General features: G+C 46.1%; 1 protein-coding gene and 1 long non-coding RNA gene across 3 annotated transcripts in view; one reads left to right on the top strand and one right to left on the bottom strand.

Moving 5' to 3' along the window:
• LOC146806336 (uncharacterized) overlaps window positions 1-15,206 on the bottom strand; it is a 467,136-nt gene that overhangs the window by 15,263 nt on the left and 436,667 nt on the right. The gene's annotated exons all lie outside the window — the stretch shown is intronic.
• The window catches only part of TRIM3 (tripartite motif containing 3), a 306,160-nt gene that overhangs the window by 272,976 nt on the left and 17,978 nt on the right, over window positions 1-15,206 (top strand). Inside the window, exon 9 of one of the 2 annotated variants that reach the window (XM_085623533.1) lies at window positions 10,038-10,206. In XM_085623533.1, coding sequence (XP_085479659.1) covers window positions 10,038-10,206 — 169 coding nt within the window. Of the gene's footprint in view, window positions 1-10,037; window positions 10,219-15,206 lie in introns of both variants that reach the window. The other variant, XM_085623532.1, reaches the window with a different exon arrangement.

Below are 15,206 nucleotides of genomic sequence, written 5' to 3'. Positions count from 1 at the left end.
AAAGGTGAAAGTTTCCCTGAGGGAAGCTGGATCCAAGTATCCAGGCTGGTTGGGAAGTGAGTTGGTTGCAGGGTGTGCACTAGCAATGATGTCTGCAGGGCGTGTGCATCTTGTTTCTGAGCCGCACGCCCATGGCCCTGCAGTATTGCTCTGAGTCAATGCTCTGCAAGTTCACGAAGATGCCCCGGGGCAGGGTCGACAGTGGAACACTGTCGACAATATCAGTTGGGTACATCACTCTTGAGGAATTATGGTCCTAACAAAGACTGCAATGATAATAAGACTGGGAACCCCTTACAGCGATCTCTTCCATAGTGACACTTCAGTTTTACAACCACTACAAAGGCGTTCCCCGAAAGGGAAATAATCTTACTCCAAATATTCCTTTTCCTTTCGGTGAATATAACCCTTGCCGTAACCCTAACCATTAAGCTCACATTTATCCTATTGCAAACTCTTCCCCAAACCATAATCAGCCTTTGTGATAGATCACTTGCCTTGGATAGCGCCAGTGATATGCAGGTCACAGTATCAATTCCGGCCCGCCCAGCCTGTGAAGTGATCTAAAAGGAGGTTATTCGTTTGTAATTTTGTCTCTTTACCGTACATGGAACCCATACATTGAACTTGAAGGGCAGCTACCCATGGAGCTCCTTGCTAAAACCTAATTTGTTGCAGTATCTTGACCTAAACCATCCTTGTGATGACTTATTGTGGTTTATTCCCTGGAATGGTTTTCTCTGTCATGGATAAAAACGCTTTCTCCTGATCAGAAAAGTCACTTCCATGAGATCTTGGTATTCTGTGTGTTTTTTGCAGAAATGGCATCTCTCTGCACAAAGGTTTTGACCTCCTGAAGGTCTAGCTTTGACCATGAGGGCATTGTGAGGCCTTCCAGATCTGTGGCTGCAGCAGCGCAGTACTAGCCCACAGTGGCATCTCTTGGTTCGAGTATCCGACCAGTCATCACCTTGGTGGTATCTCGGCTGCCAACATATCCTGAGCTGTCTTAAACCAGTCTCTGAGGAGTCTCATGTTTTTTGTGAGTCGGAGAGTGGGGAGCCCGATACCTCGAACGCGCCCCCTCTGACTCGGGGCACATAAGAGCATTGTCCAGCTTGTGCACCCACAGGGTAGACTTGTGCATGAACATACTCTCTATTCTCCAGGAGTAAATGTGATGTCAGTTGTCATTTGTGGCAACTGAGAACTTCAAAGCACTTAAGAGTGAAAAGAGCCAAACGTCTGAGTTATGTAAATATGTCTTTTCATAAAGGGAACCATAACGTGGCCATATTCCCAATACCACTGCCTCGTGATATGCGGTGGGGTGAGCGGTGATGTCTAGGTGTGTCCTGCAGAGGAATGTGTAGGAGAAGGAATATTCGTGGTACTGGTTTTTCATGGTTGAGGAACTGTATGTTGTGACTCTAGCCCAGAGTTACATAGAACTACTTCCAGTTGTTGTTCTGCTGATCTCAAAATAGCCAAGATCTTGGGGCATTTTAGTCTTTAACTCCTGCAACAAACGCCTTTTAGGGTATTTACGCCACTGTCCCCTTTGCTTCCAGCCACAAGACTTGACTGATCATTTTGAAGCAAAGAGGATTGTAACCTTATAATTAAAAAGATGTCTTCATTTCAGATATAGAGCAAATTCATTATGATTGCAAGAATGAGGTTTCATTCATCATATAAAAGCCCATGGACTCATGATGAGTGAGCTTGTTTTTGGTAACACTGACTGCTGTCCAGTTATCTCACCGAGCATGGTTTGTCTTTCTCAGTCGTGAGGCTTGCCTATAGCTACAAGCCTTGAGATTCTGCACTGAGTTGGGAAAAAGGGTCGCGTGTAACACTGAATTCTACCGTGTGCTGTTAATGTAGTCGCCTCTTATGAGCATTTTCACCTCCCCTGCATCTTGTGTGTCATTGCCAGATGCAACAGCGGCAAAGTCTTGCACTGTGTATAAGACTACACCCTACACTGTGAAGGGGGGCCTATTTGAAGGCAGCCAACATCTTCCTCACACATCCTGTCAGGAGTATGAAACACTGTATGCAAACCAGCTTGCCCCCTTACCTCATGCGACACTGGCACGGTCCTTGCATCCCAAACTGTGACGTGGAGCCTCTTTTACGGGAGTCACCATTTCGTCCATCATGTAAGTGTGAAACGCAAATCAGGTAACAGCATCAGTATTCGCCCCCATGTATCACACTTGCCATACGCAGCTGTGCCAAAGTGTAACGCCGTGTTCCTGTTGGACCCCGTGCTGTGAGATGGATCCTCGTTTAGGGCCGTCGCCACAGACCAGTATTGCCCCTCCCCTCTGCGTCATTAAACAGCATCAGTACCACAGCTGCCAAGCCCCACATTGTAGCTCTTACTGCACCCTCCCTGTGATTTGCAGCCACCACCTGTTAGTATGTTCCTCCTCGCATCACCTGCGCTCGGTGCCATTTGCAGCAGTGGCAAAGTCTCACAATGTGGATCCACGCTGTGAAGCGGAGCCTCATTTAAGCCAGTCGCCACCTTCCAGCATTCGCCCACTCTCGCATTACGCGGCTTCTTAGCTGCATGCGACTGCCTAGCTCCTCTAGCGGAGTCTTTGACATTACAAAAACCATCAACAAAAACCAGTCAGTACGACTTTGATGCTCACTCACATAATGGCTCTTGGCTGCACACTCTGTTCCTCGCCCACATTGTGGTACGAGCCAACACTCCGCCGTTCTTAGCAGGATTATGATAAGGTATAAAATGTCTATATTTTCAAGTGCCAGCAGTAACTGGTGCAGAGATTTGCTAATTAGTATTGCTTATTTTAATCACCTGCTCCCTGGCCATTGGTCGTATTGAAAGAGTCACGTGTAACTACCAACTCCCCATGGTGCAATGCAGTACAAGAGCTTCATGTACCATTCAGCTGCGGCTCCTGTTCCCTCCCGCGCCACCTTTAGACTCAGGGGTCACCGTGTTTTCAGTTGTCCATGAGACAGCACCACAATACAGAACTTGAATCAATTGTCTCTGTAAAACTCTTCATTTTATTTTGTAAGAGAACAGTAGGAAATCCAATTTAATCTTTTCTTGATTACAATTGCTATTTCATAATGCACCTGTAATTATGTTCTAGCACCCCTTTTTCATGTTCCCAAAACATTCCATTGGGTCCTTCTTCAGGTAGATACTTAAACTAATTTATCAGTGTATTGCAACTCTGCCGGTAAACTGAAACACAATCAAAAACAATTAGTTACCCCAACAGGATAAATGTGGCATCAGTTCATATTGAGTAAAAAGCTCAACCCATCAGCATTCTAAATGAGGGCCATCTTCCCTCTCTTTAGAGAACCGTGAGGTAGACTAAAGACAGTAAAAATGTGTTGGAAAGAGGCCACACCGTTGACAAAGGTGATGGTGCTGGTATAGATAGTCATATACCTCCGCTCATAGACCATTGACATGGGTGATGGCACTGGTAATGATACATTCATACACCTCAGCCACAGTCCAGTCCAAACTCCAGGCGTGATCTAAATTGAAACAGTAGACCCAACCTGTCTATGTAATACTAGCTTCAAATTCCGGGCGTGATCTAAATTGAAATAGTAGAAACCATGTGTTTGTCTATCAAATACTAGGTCCACATTCCAGACGCAATCTACATTGAAACTGTGGATATTTTTTCTCTTTCGAAGCTGAAGCTCAAGATATCCATCTTGGAATCATCCCATTCTTGATTCGTTACGGGCTCGAAGTCAGTCAATACAGAGAATCCCTATATCTGCTTTTTTCATGTTTCATGTCCTTTTTCACTGCTAAACTTAACACATTGAGAGACCATTCGAGAGACCATTGAGTGACTTCCCAGTGCATGTGTTTCAGTTATGGTGCATAAGTTTATTGCATTCAGTTTCTCAGCCACATGCACGCACCCTGCCTGTTCTTTGCGGGAGAGAGCTTCAGACGGGGTGGTTCTCCTTTGTATGACCATACGGGTCCGAAGAGGAGGAGCGGGGTGATAACCACCTTCTGAGGAGACTGGATAGGAGATGAGAAAGAAATGTCCTTCACCGAATATCCAGTGAACTGGCTGCCTGTCCACCATTGAAGCCGATATCAGAGGTTACCGAGCCAGGTTCTGCGAGACTAGTTTGGGTATTCCGTAGGAAAGAGCCAGTGTGAATGGACTAAACAAGGGCAGGACAGTTTTTGAACTTTACTATTGTAAACGTTTAAACATGCTTGACCGGACCACTGCTCTACTGAGTCTTCGGCGTAAATGATAGACTGTTGTACTTTGTGGGTGGGCGGTAATACAGTAAGAGCACAAGGGGTAGGAGGAAGGCTGTGTGGGGCCACGGAGACCGACTGGACCACAGAAATAGGAGAAGAAAAGGATAACCAAACTCACAAACCTGCGTGTGCAGGACCTGGAAGCGAGTTGAATCTGCTGAACTGTGGATGGGAGTGTGACCACCTTGACCAAACCTTGATGACTTAGTTCTACAAAATGTTCAGAGTTAGCTGATCCCCCGGTTGGCTCAACCAGACCACCCAGGAGCGCCGAAGGACTCCTCTTATGAAACAGACCATCTGACCAGTAGTAACTGGTCTGGTCTAGAGTTGGTGAAGATTCGTTTTTGGAACTGGAAAGTGAGTGGCAAAGATAACATGCACTCACTGTGAACTGGTACCTAGAAAGGAGACTCTCGGAGGACGGTGAAGACTCTGGAGTCAACACCAAGGGCTGCGCTGGGAGCTGAGGAGGAGGAAGGAGGTGGCGGTTACTGGTTTAGGCTGACGGGGAAAGATCAGAAAAACCTTCATTTACTGTCCATGCAGAATGGAGTAACCATGTGTAATGGATCTCTCTCTGCAAAAAAAGTATAACTTTCCAGTGACCAATTGTTTTGATCAATTTGGCATTATGTGAATCATAAAACCGTTGTTGATCTTTTTTTTTTAATCAGTCTGGGAGCTTTACTGAGTGGTTTCTTGATGCGAGTGTTGGGCTGGTACTGTTATGCCTTAATACACATGCTCTGAAGTTTCCTTCCGTCTCTGTCCTGTGCTACCAAGGAGTAGACCAGGTTTGTTACAGAAACAGTGTTTGCTGAACTATGAGCTAGTTGTGCTGCCCAGTGGTGGTAAGTTTATCCCACTGGGCTGCCTGGCTTCATACAAAGCATAAATTAGAGAGAACCAAAATATGTTGGTCCTCTTTGAATTTGTTGCTGATTTGAACTATTTGGCAATCGGCAATTAATGAACCTCTACCCTAAGTGAATACTAAATACCTAAAAACTGCGAAGGAAATGTGGATCAAAACTCTAGTACTGTAGTCTTAATTAATTATAGCCAATTGTATTGATAAGGACAAGTCCCACATTTAGAGGATTTGTGTAGTCTATTAGGAGCACTCATTCTAGTTGCTTGTGTTTTTTTATACCTGCAGTGTATTGTGGTGATCTACGATGGGCAATTGAGAAAATGGTGGCCGACTAGTCTTCAGGTGCGCAGGAAGGAGGCGCGATCCACAGTGTGGAATGTGCCTTGTGTTTTTGAAGGAAAGATCTTATTCAGGCAGACTTTCCTCCTAAGACACCTAATGTACGAAGCTGAGATTCATGTTTATATTGTAGGAGTGCTATGGATTGGAGCCGCATGTCTATTCATGCAGTGCAAGCGCCTACTGCCATTATGTTGAGCCATCACTAATAAGTCCGACTCCTCTGCACTGTTGATGGTTTCACCAAGCACAAGGCAGCACCTTCCCTAGAAGAAGGTGCTATTAGCAAGGGTTTCAGTGTCCAGCTATATCAACCCTTAAACCTGTGGCTTCAGATTCCTTTGCGAAATGCTGCTTGCGTATCTCCAAAATGTGGAGCATCAATATTGTAAGATAAGTCGGCCTCTGGTGAAGATAGTCAAGATCGATAAAATGCTGATTCTGTGATTTAATGCCATCATGTTTGAGATCTTCGTTACTGCTGGTCTCAAAATTGTCTTAATTCAACCTTCGCTTTCACTCAGTCACGGGGAAAAAATCCGAAAGGTGTTTGTCGAAAACCCCATGCACAAGGCCTCACGCACAGGTTGTTGTTGCAAGTTTGACACTGAAAGTTTGTGTCGATGGCAGGGATTTTGAAGACGTATTGACTGTGGCATATATATTTGTGCTAGGCCTAATAGCTGTGACAATAATCATTTCTCATGAAGAGATACGAGGTGGGAGAGGCGTCAAAGTCCGGTACAAGTGATTCGGAAACCTTTGCTAGCACTGACCAGTTGCGTTCTCAAGGTGAAGAACAGCACGGCCCTTTAACGCCCTTTAACACAACACAACACAAATTTACCCCATCTGTGCTATCACCTCGTTGCATCATCTATCTGTACATTATAATTCTTACTACGGAGACTTTATGTGCGAGTAGTCTTGCTCTAGAGCCACCATGGTAATTTTGCTCAGGCAGTCGATAGTGTCCTACGAAACATATTATGGTTCCACCCAACCTTAGAAGATAGAAAGATCCCACAAGGATGCTTTCGATATTGTGACGATGCCTGGAAGACGGGTACAATACAAGCTCAGTCACCGTGGTGATAGTGCCTTCATAAACACGCAGCATTGCTGTTGAGAACAGGTACGACTGCAGTTGGAACGCTTTTCAGGCTACTTTCAAATTGCTTTTGACCCAAGTTATTCCATGCAGGACTGCCATGAATGAAAATTTGCAAGATGAGAATTTGTATCGGTGGACCGGAGTATAACTGGTGCAAATACAAAACCCCGGATTCATACCAAGTAAGTTACCCGAGAATGCTTTTTGGAAAATTTGTGGGTAACGCTTGGTTTTCTCCTTTCCGCTGATTCTGTTGGAACACTTGATAATGAGTGGAACAAAACTGATGACCACAATCACTGCCCTTCCACAGGGCTTAAGAAAACGTGTCTGTTGTGCCAATTTCTAGAACAGAGAGCAACATTTCATCCTGTCTTCAGATTTAAGAATATTCTTCAATGAAATCCCAAGACCCTACTTTGGTGTGTTGGCTCTTGTAACCTTGAAATTTGGATATCTCCGTCTTATTAAAACTTGTACAGATATTCTCTTGGAGCTGAGAAGGCGATTTCTTTTGTTGAATTGCTGAAGGCAGTACGCGATGGTTCCATCATTTTTACGCGCTTCATTACGTACGCACCGGCATTACCAGTGGACTTGGTAGCTTTCCCTGCCTGCTGTTGCAAACCGAGCCTGTAGTTTCTCGGTTGGCAGCAGTTTAGACTTTCTGTAGAAGGACCAAGGAGCAGAATCCCTCTTAGCTTCATGTTACCCTGACCTTGAAGAAGCATAGTAGCAACGTGAAGTGGGATTCTTGAAAATTGAATTCATTTTAAGAAGTAAAGATGGTCAACTGTAGTCCTCGTCAGGGGCTGGGGGTGGCACAGTTACAGTATTTGATAGGATTAAAGTCCCATTTCTTTCTTCTCTAGCAAGAGATGTTATGGCTTTTCTGTCTGTTCCTCTGCCACAGATTCCAGCAAAACAAGCCACCCATGCAGGTTATGCTGTGAGAGCGCTCGGAGTTCATGTGGACCAGACAAGTGATATCCAGAGCACAAAACTATTGTTTATGCTCTCCGGCTCCACAGCGAGATGTTCCAGCTAAACCAAACCTATTGATGTAGAAGGGACGTGTATGCACACACGCTTCCTGACAATCCCACAAAAAGCAGTTTCCAGCTGACTGAAAGGTGTATTCCACAAGACGGACACTCGTAGACAGTATACACCTCACTGAAATATGCAAGGTGGCACTATGGTGCCCTGTACATGCCTTCCCTGGGCACTAATATCTTGACTCTGATGCTCAATAGAATGGCCATGCAGGCCGGGTAGCATCAAGGAGTTTATTAGAGTAGTCAGCCGGTACTTGGGGTGCGTGCCCCTGAGCTGTACTATTTTCTACCCTCGGCAGAGCTTTTAAGTCTAAGAAATTTATTCTGTCAAAGATTAACTTAACCCCAACACTGATTTTACTGCGTTGTAGCTTTTCTTAGATTTATTTGATTGTCGCTCATCTTTGCCATTGCCATCAAGATACTCGATAAAAATTAGCTGATCTTCCCTAGGGCTTGACAAACCAACCCAAACATGGAATAGTACCAAGGAAGACTCATTTCCCCATGAAAGTCCATAAAGTAGGACTATTGACTCCACCTCTGAGTTACAACTGATTAGATATAATCTATCACTAGTAGACTCATGTTACGCTGGTGGGACAGGCATTGGGATCCCGGTTTGTTATGGTTTGCGTGAATGAATTATTCCCTGTTGAATCCGCAGCTTCATGATACACGCAATTCAGTGAAATTCTTTGTGTGGCGTGTCCACCTCAGTGTGTTAACTGCTTGGCAGCCAAAAGTGCTTAAAAGAGTGTCACGCATAAGTTTTCTCCTGTCGCAAGTGACACTTCTGCCAACTTGTATGGGCAAGGGTGAAACTGCTACAGGATTTCTGAGGTATGAGCTCTCGAGAATCTCCTACGATGAGGGACGGCAAGCTGGCCTTACACTCCTGCAGGAAACATACATTTTCTGCTATAGTTAGATACTATTCTATCATACAGAATCCCACTCACACCATATGGAACACCCACATGCATAGTGCACTCAGGGGGGGACCCCACATCAAATGAAGCATTTACACGCAGTGTACACATAGGGAGAGGACCCTAAACCATATGAAACATGTACGCGCAGAATACACTCGGGGAGAAGACACTACACCATATGGAGCGCATACATGTAGCCTTCACTCAGGGCGAGGATCCCATTCTATTTGGAACACCTACACGCAGCATACACTTAGGGGGTGGACCGCACACCATATTGAAGACGCACATGCAGCTTGCACTCAGGGAGGACCTCATACCATATGAAAGACCAATATGCAGCCTACACTCAAGGGGGAGGATTCCACAACAAATGGAACACATACTTGCAGCGCATTCTCTGGGAGGAGCTCTCACCATTTGGAACCCTTAAATGTAGCGTACACCTAGGGGGCGGACCCCACTCCATCTGGAACATCTACACACAGCATACACTTGGGGGGTGTACTGCACACCATGTGAACCACATACACACAGCATACACGGAGGATGCCACACCATAAGGAATACCTACACACCGCTCTCACTCTGGGGAGAACCTCAGTTATTGGTTTTCATGGCAAGCATCTAAAGTGTGCAGGTAAAAAGGCCTCTACCACTAAACCACCAAATATTGCCACCAGACATTATTCTCTTCATACAGAAATGAGAGGCACTTGACACTATCCATTATGACTGGGGACCATACTTCGGGGCACCCCAATTCTACTATATGGAAATGAGGAATGAAACAGTAGAAAAATATCAAGATGGCACCGCTGTGTGCACAGTGCAGGGCTTTGACTGACACACACATGGAACTGTTCTTGTTGCCCAGATAACCATTACTTATGTTTGGCATTTTGACAGCTATAGGGCCACGCCAACATCTGACATGCTTATCTTTTTTGCCTTTTTTTCGCTTTCTTAAAGCTAAGATTTACATTTTTTCAGGCACTTTGAGCTGCCTTCGAGGCAACTGTTTACTCTGACTCTGAGTGATGACTTTGTGGTGTGACGTGATATGAGCAAAATGTCAAGTCTCTTTGGAGATAAAATCTCCAGGTCTGGACAGATTGCTTGAGCTGAGGTTTATTTCAATGACTCTTTTAATTTGTCAGAATTTGGTTGTTCTCTCTCTCTTTTACTTCTCTTTGAATGTGTCAAACTGAGTTATCCCTACTGTGTTTCAGTAGTGTCTGGCTACTTTGAGGCCTTCCTATTACCTAATTACTCTGATCATCTTCGGTTAGATGATCATTGAACCTCATCCCCATCTTCAGCTGTTGTGCTCCGTGTCTACACCTCAGCCCTGCGCCCAGAATAAGGCTCCCACCATCACCCTGACTAAATGTCTGCGTTCCCTCCCTAGAATAAGATTGGTGCTGGGCGGCTGATGGGCCCCAAAGGCGTGGCGGTGGACAGGAACGGACACATCATTGTGGTGGACAACAAGGCCTGCTGTGTCTTCATCTTCCAGTCCAACGGGAAGCTGGTGACCAAGTTTGGGAGCCGGGGCACTGCGGACAGGCAGTTTGCAGGTACACTTGATGGTAATAGACAGAGAGTTCTTCTCATTTTATTTTTCCGCATGTGGTTTTGCTTCATCTTCTTTGGCTCCCCGTGCGTGCCATGCCCAATGCATGATGGGCCAGCGTTCATTTGCACTTTGTTTTCACTGCCCTTCTCAGTCCTTCCCTTTAAATAAGATGCTCTACTCCTTCCTATGCACACAGGTAGGTGCTCCACCCTCCTCTGCTGATCACAAGGAGAAGATGCCCCACTGGTCTTCAGCTTTACATTTCCTTGTGTGGCTATTGTGCATATCTGGCTCCTTCCCATCCCAAACAAACAAGGATTGAATGCAGGAAAAGCCCCATATTAAGTCCCCTACAACCTAAGCATTAGTCTTGTGGCTCCCCCTTATTCCACTCATCAAAGATTATTTTGCCTTTCAGTTGATCACATTTCAGTTTTTTCACCATTTTGTTCTGTTTTAGTCAGAGACAGATACTGTTTACTTGCTTTTCATGGTTTTCAACGTATTTCTTAAAAATGAGACCTCCAGCAGCTTTTCTTGGAAACACTTGATGATGGGGCGGGTGGTCACAAATGCCCAAAGCATCTTTCCAACCAGGGCTTTTACTGCGGTTATAATTGCAGTAAGAATGGGCGAGTGCAGCTGCGTGATGTGTTGTCACTGCTGTTTATTGAAAGGAGATTTTAGGATGTGGCATTTGATTGGTATACTAAGGGAAGAGTGTCGCTGTTGTGTGTGGTGGTGTTTATCACAGTGGGGTACATGGCACATGTAGCAGTGTTTTGTGGAGATGCATAGGGTAGTAGTAGGCGATGCCAAGTTGTGTTTGAATTTAGAGATTATCTGTGCGTAATCAGTGGTTGTGCTAACATGTTAAATAGTGTTGGGGTATGCTAGCAGTCACTTGGTCATCAGTATCTGGCAATTGTGGCGTAGTATGACGGGTGGTAGTTTTGTAGTATCATATACATAATGATGGTCTAGTGTAGCATGCGGTTTTGTTAATAGTGTTATATGATGGTGGGGCATCGTGGCAGCCAACGTTGATGGTGGTATATAGTGGTGTGGGGCTGTTACAGGTGGCTCTATTGTTAGTGTTCTAAAGATGCCGATAGTGGAACCAGCAATTTCTTTTGAGGTTGTAAGTCATGATGTAGTTGTGTTGGCAGCACAGCATTGTATTCTGATGGCAGCATCTTGCTGCAGATTCCTTGCTTTAAGAATTACCTCTCGAAGCTTCAGGCTGCTCTGACGAACGTCTCTCCAGCTATTGCTTTCCCTTGCTGCCAGAAACAGCATCAGAATATATTGGGCACCAACCCTCTTGCTGCCATCAGTTCCTGGTTATCTACACCACATCTATGATGGTCCACTACTCTCTTTGTGTTTTACTTATGAAACTCCACAGTAATTCAGCAGTGATGAGGTCGAATGCTTCCCCCAAAGCTTTCAGTTTTCACGCCTTGTTCCTGATGCCACGTGAAGATGTTCCTTTTGGATCCATGTGAAAACTGCATGTGGTGACTGGTATCAGAGCACAGTAGCCTGAGATTCTTGTGCCTCCTTGCACCCAAAGGCTATAAGGGTGCGGAAGGTCAAGCTTTTTCTGGCTACGGTCTGGAGGGAGATTTCTCAGCATTTTTCTTCACCCTCAGGTAAGTCTACTGTAAAGCAACCATCTCCCAAAAGATATTCCCACAAAAAAAACAGAAAAAGCGCCATAGGAAAGAGAAGTCCTCATCTTCCTATAGGAAATGGTCCTTATCGAGGCCTTTTGAAGTGTCGACTGCATTCCCTGACGCCAAAATCTTCCTCTTTGTCAGAGCAGATCCCGACACGAACACTCATGGCACCGGAATTCCTGGATTCATTGTTTGACCCTATGCAGGTTGAGGCCTTCCAGCACACTAAGGTGGATCTGTTCAGGACAACTATGCACCGCCACACAAGGGAGATCACGTTCCTGCAGGCCTACTGATGCAGACGGCACCATCTGTGATGCCACCCAGTGCAGCTTCTCCACAGCCTTAAGCGCCAAAAAAAGGCAACCAGCCTGTCTGTGCCTGGCAATCTGTGGTTGATTGCCTCATCTCTCAGCCTGGACCCAGAAGTTGTCCATTGAGTCAACAAAGACACCCTTTTTGAATCCATGTCGAAAGACGTGTGTGTGGTGAGGAGAAGGTTAAGATGAACTTTAATGATCTCCATGCTTAGCATCTTCCTAGGGCTTAGACATTTCACCACATGGAGGAGAAGGGCTTGCAGTGTCTGATAAAGATTATGGACATACAAGGTGATGGTTTGGAGGCTGATAATATCCTGCCCCATTGTCAAACTAAAGGTGGCTTATACTTGAATTTAACAAACTTCTAGTGGCCTGGGCACTTTTCTGGAGATGGATATCCTTTACCTTTCTGGCCCTGCTTCTGCGGAAATTTCTGCATTTACCACTGCCATACGAAGAACATTTGAAACCCTGGAGCTGATCCTGCCCTCTGCAGAGACGAAGTCTAACATTTTGACTGAGATCTTGCAACCCGTCTCCTCAGTGGCAGAGCTTCTCCAGTTCAAGGAGGCCCTCTTGGTTCCTGTCATGACTGTATGGCCAAAGCTGTTATTGGGCCCAGCAGTCCACAGATCGAGAGGTAGATGCCGTAGGCTGACTTGGCACGATCCCTACCTTTTTGTGTCTTATCTGTCACCTAAAAGTTTGGTTGTGCGTTTAAACTTCCTCCTCTCATCAAAATCTGAATGTCTTCTCCATGATGCCTCCTGAAAGGGGGTCAAAGCATCTTGACCCTGTTGGCCAAAAAGCCTCTGCTTATGGCAGCCTAGAACTCCTGACTGCGAATGCCATCTACTTCCTGGGTCAATATGTTCATTTCTTGGGGGAACTGAGGAAACGTAAATGGATTCGTTTGGCAGACGTGAAATGACTGTTTTCAGACCTCATTAGTGATGGATTAGATCCTTCAAGGCAGTGTGGCCTGGACTCTGCGGGCACCTTTACTTGAGCCATGATCATGGGTGTCACACCGCATCGACACATTGGATGTACTCCACTTGCTTATCTTGACATGACAGGTCCAAGCAATGCTCAAGGAAATGTCCCTCGATGATGAACTGCGGTTTGGAGAGAAAGCAGACTACTGCCTAGAATTCTTTAAAAACCGCAGAGCTATGGTGCTTAGTCCCCTCAGCGCTGCTAATCCACCAGCTATATAGCATGTTTTGTGACTACTCCAGGGTAGTAGAGTCCAGGCAGAGACAACTTCCTCAACCTGACAAGGAGCCCCGTCAGCAATACTGCTTCTTTCTGGACAGGGTTAAATCCAGGGGATGAAACCAACAGCAGTAGATGCAACCTTCAAAATCCTCTGCCACCTCTGCTGCTTCAATACCCCTCTGATCCCCCCCCCCCCCCCCACCAACCACCACACCTGTTTAATCACCAAGGGCTGCAGCCTTCCCTTCCTCTGAACCACCCTCCATCCACCAGGGTATGCTCTCTGTCACATGGAGGTGGAAGTTCTTGCCTTGTGGAGCAAGGGCGCCACAGTACTGGTGACTCTGGATGAAGGAGGCACACAATTCTAGTGCCGTTCATTTCCTGGTCCCGTATATGGATGAAGACTTGGATCTGTCCTGGATCTTTGCCTTCTGAACTTGTTTGTTCAGCTGGACTAGTTGCCGGGTACTATTGGCCTGGATTCAGGGGACCGGATGGCATCTCTGGATCTTCAGGATACTTATTTCCATTTTCTGATTCTTCCTGCCCACCGACACAAGCTGAAGTTCATGGTAGGATTCCAGAAACATTAATTCGCAGACCTAAAATTCAGTCTGACCACCCCATAAGTCTTTATGGAAGTGTTCGCGGTTGTGGCAGCTTTACTGCAGTTGTCAATCCATTTATCTCTAGACTGGCTGCTGAAAGCCGAGTCCCCTGTGATGTCAGTGATCACTCAAAAATCCTAATTTTCTCCCTCACAGAGGCTAACCTTTGTAGGGGTGGTTCATGAAGGCTTTTTCTCCTCGTTCGACTACCGAGTATGACGTATACCAGTGATAAGATTCTGACACTTCTAACTTGGGGTCGAATCCTGATCGTGCATATCTTGCCTCTTCTTGGCCACTTGACCTGCTCACAACTTATTGCGCGCTGTGGGCGGCCTGCCATACCACAAAGGCATTTTTTCTCTTCCATCTCTAGGAGCAATATCCAGATTCTGTTAGACAGTACCACCACCACCATGTATTAAATACACAGGCAGTGCGGTGTGGAGTTGTGAACCCTATGTTGGGAAGCGATTCACATGTGAAAGTGGGTTCAGCATCAGGGAATCTTCCCGGTGGTTGCTCACCAAGCCGACTCCGTCAGTGCAAGGGCACATGCTCTTAGAGGTCTCTTGCTGGAGGGCCACGAGTGAGAGCTGTGTTTGCAAGAGTGAGTGAGATGATCTTCCCCAGTTGGGGATTCCACTGGTCGGTTTCTACACCACAGATCGGAAGAGGAAGTCCTCAGCTTTGTGCTATGCACTTCCTCTTAATGGTACCCCAGGGAAGGCCTTCATGTTCAAATGGACCCAGGGTCTACTGTATGCATTTCCATTGATCCTGCCACAATGAATGCAGAAGGTGTATGGTAGAATGGAGCACAGCTGGCAGTGATCACCCTAGACTTGGCTTGGACGATATGATCCGCCAATCTGTTGGCACTCAGCGGGCGTCAGTAGCGGTTCCTCATAACAAGCGGAGGAGCATCCCCCAGCCTGCAGCGAGCACCGCAGGTAAACACACTGAATAATAAAGGGGCCATTACCATTAAATTATTCTGTGTGCTGCAGCGCCAGCCCACACTGAGGTGTCTGAGGGTTCGGGCAGGACTGTGATAGCAGCATGGTGACTGCTGCCTGTGCGCATGTCGGATAGGCTGGCTGTCAACAGCCGACCTATCCGACATGCGCACTGTAGACCCAGCAATCCAAGGGTTGTGTAACA

This window comes from Triturus cristatus, chromosome 8, assembly GCF_964204655.1.
Source record: "Triturus cristatus chromosome 8, aTriCri1.1, whole genome shotgun sequence".
NCBI lineage: Eukaryota > Metazoa > Chordata > Amphibia > Caudata > Salamandridae > Triturus > Triturus cristatus.
Note: the sequence above shows the minus strand (reverse complement) of the source record. Positions and strands in the feature narration are given on the sequence as shown.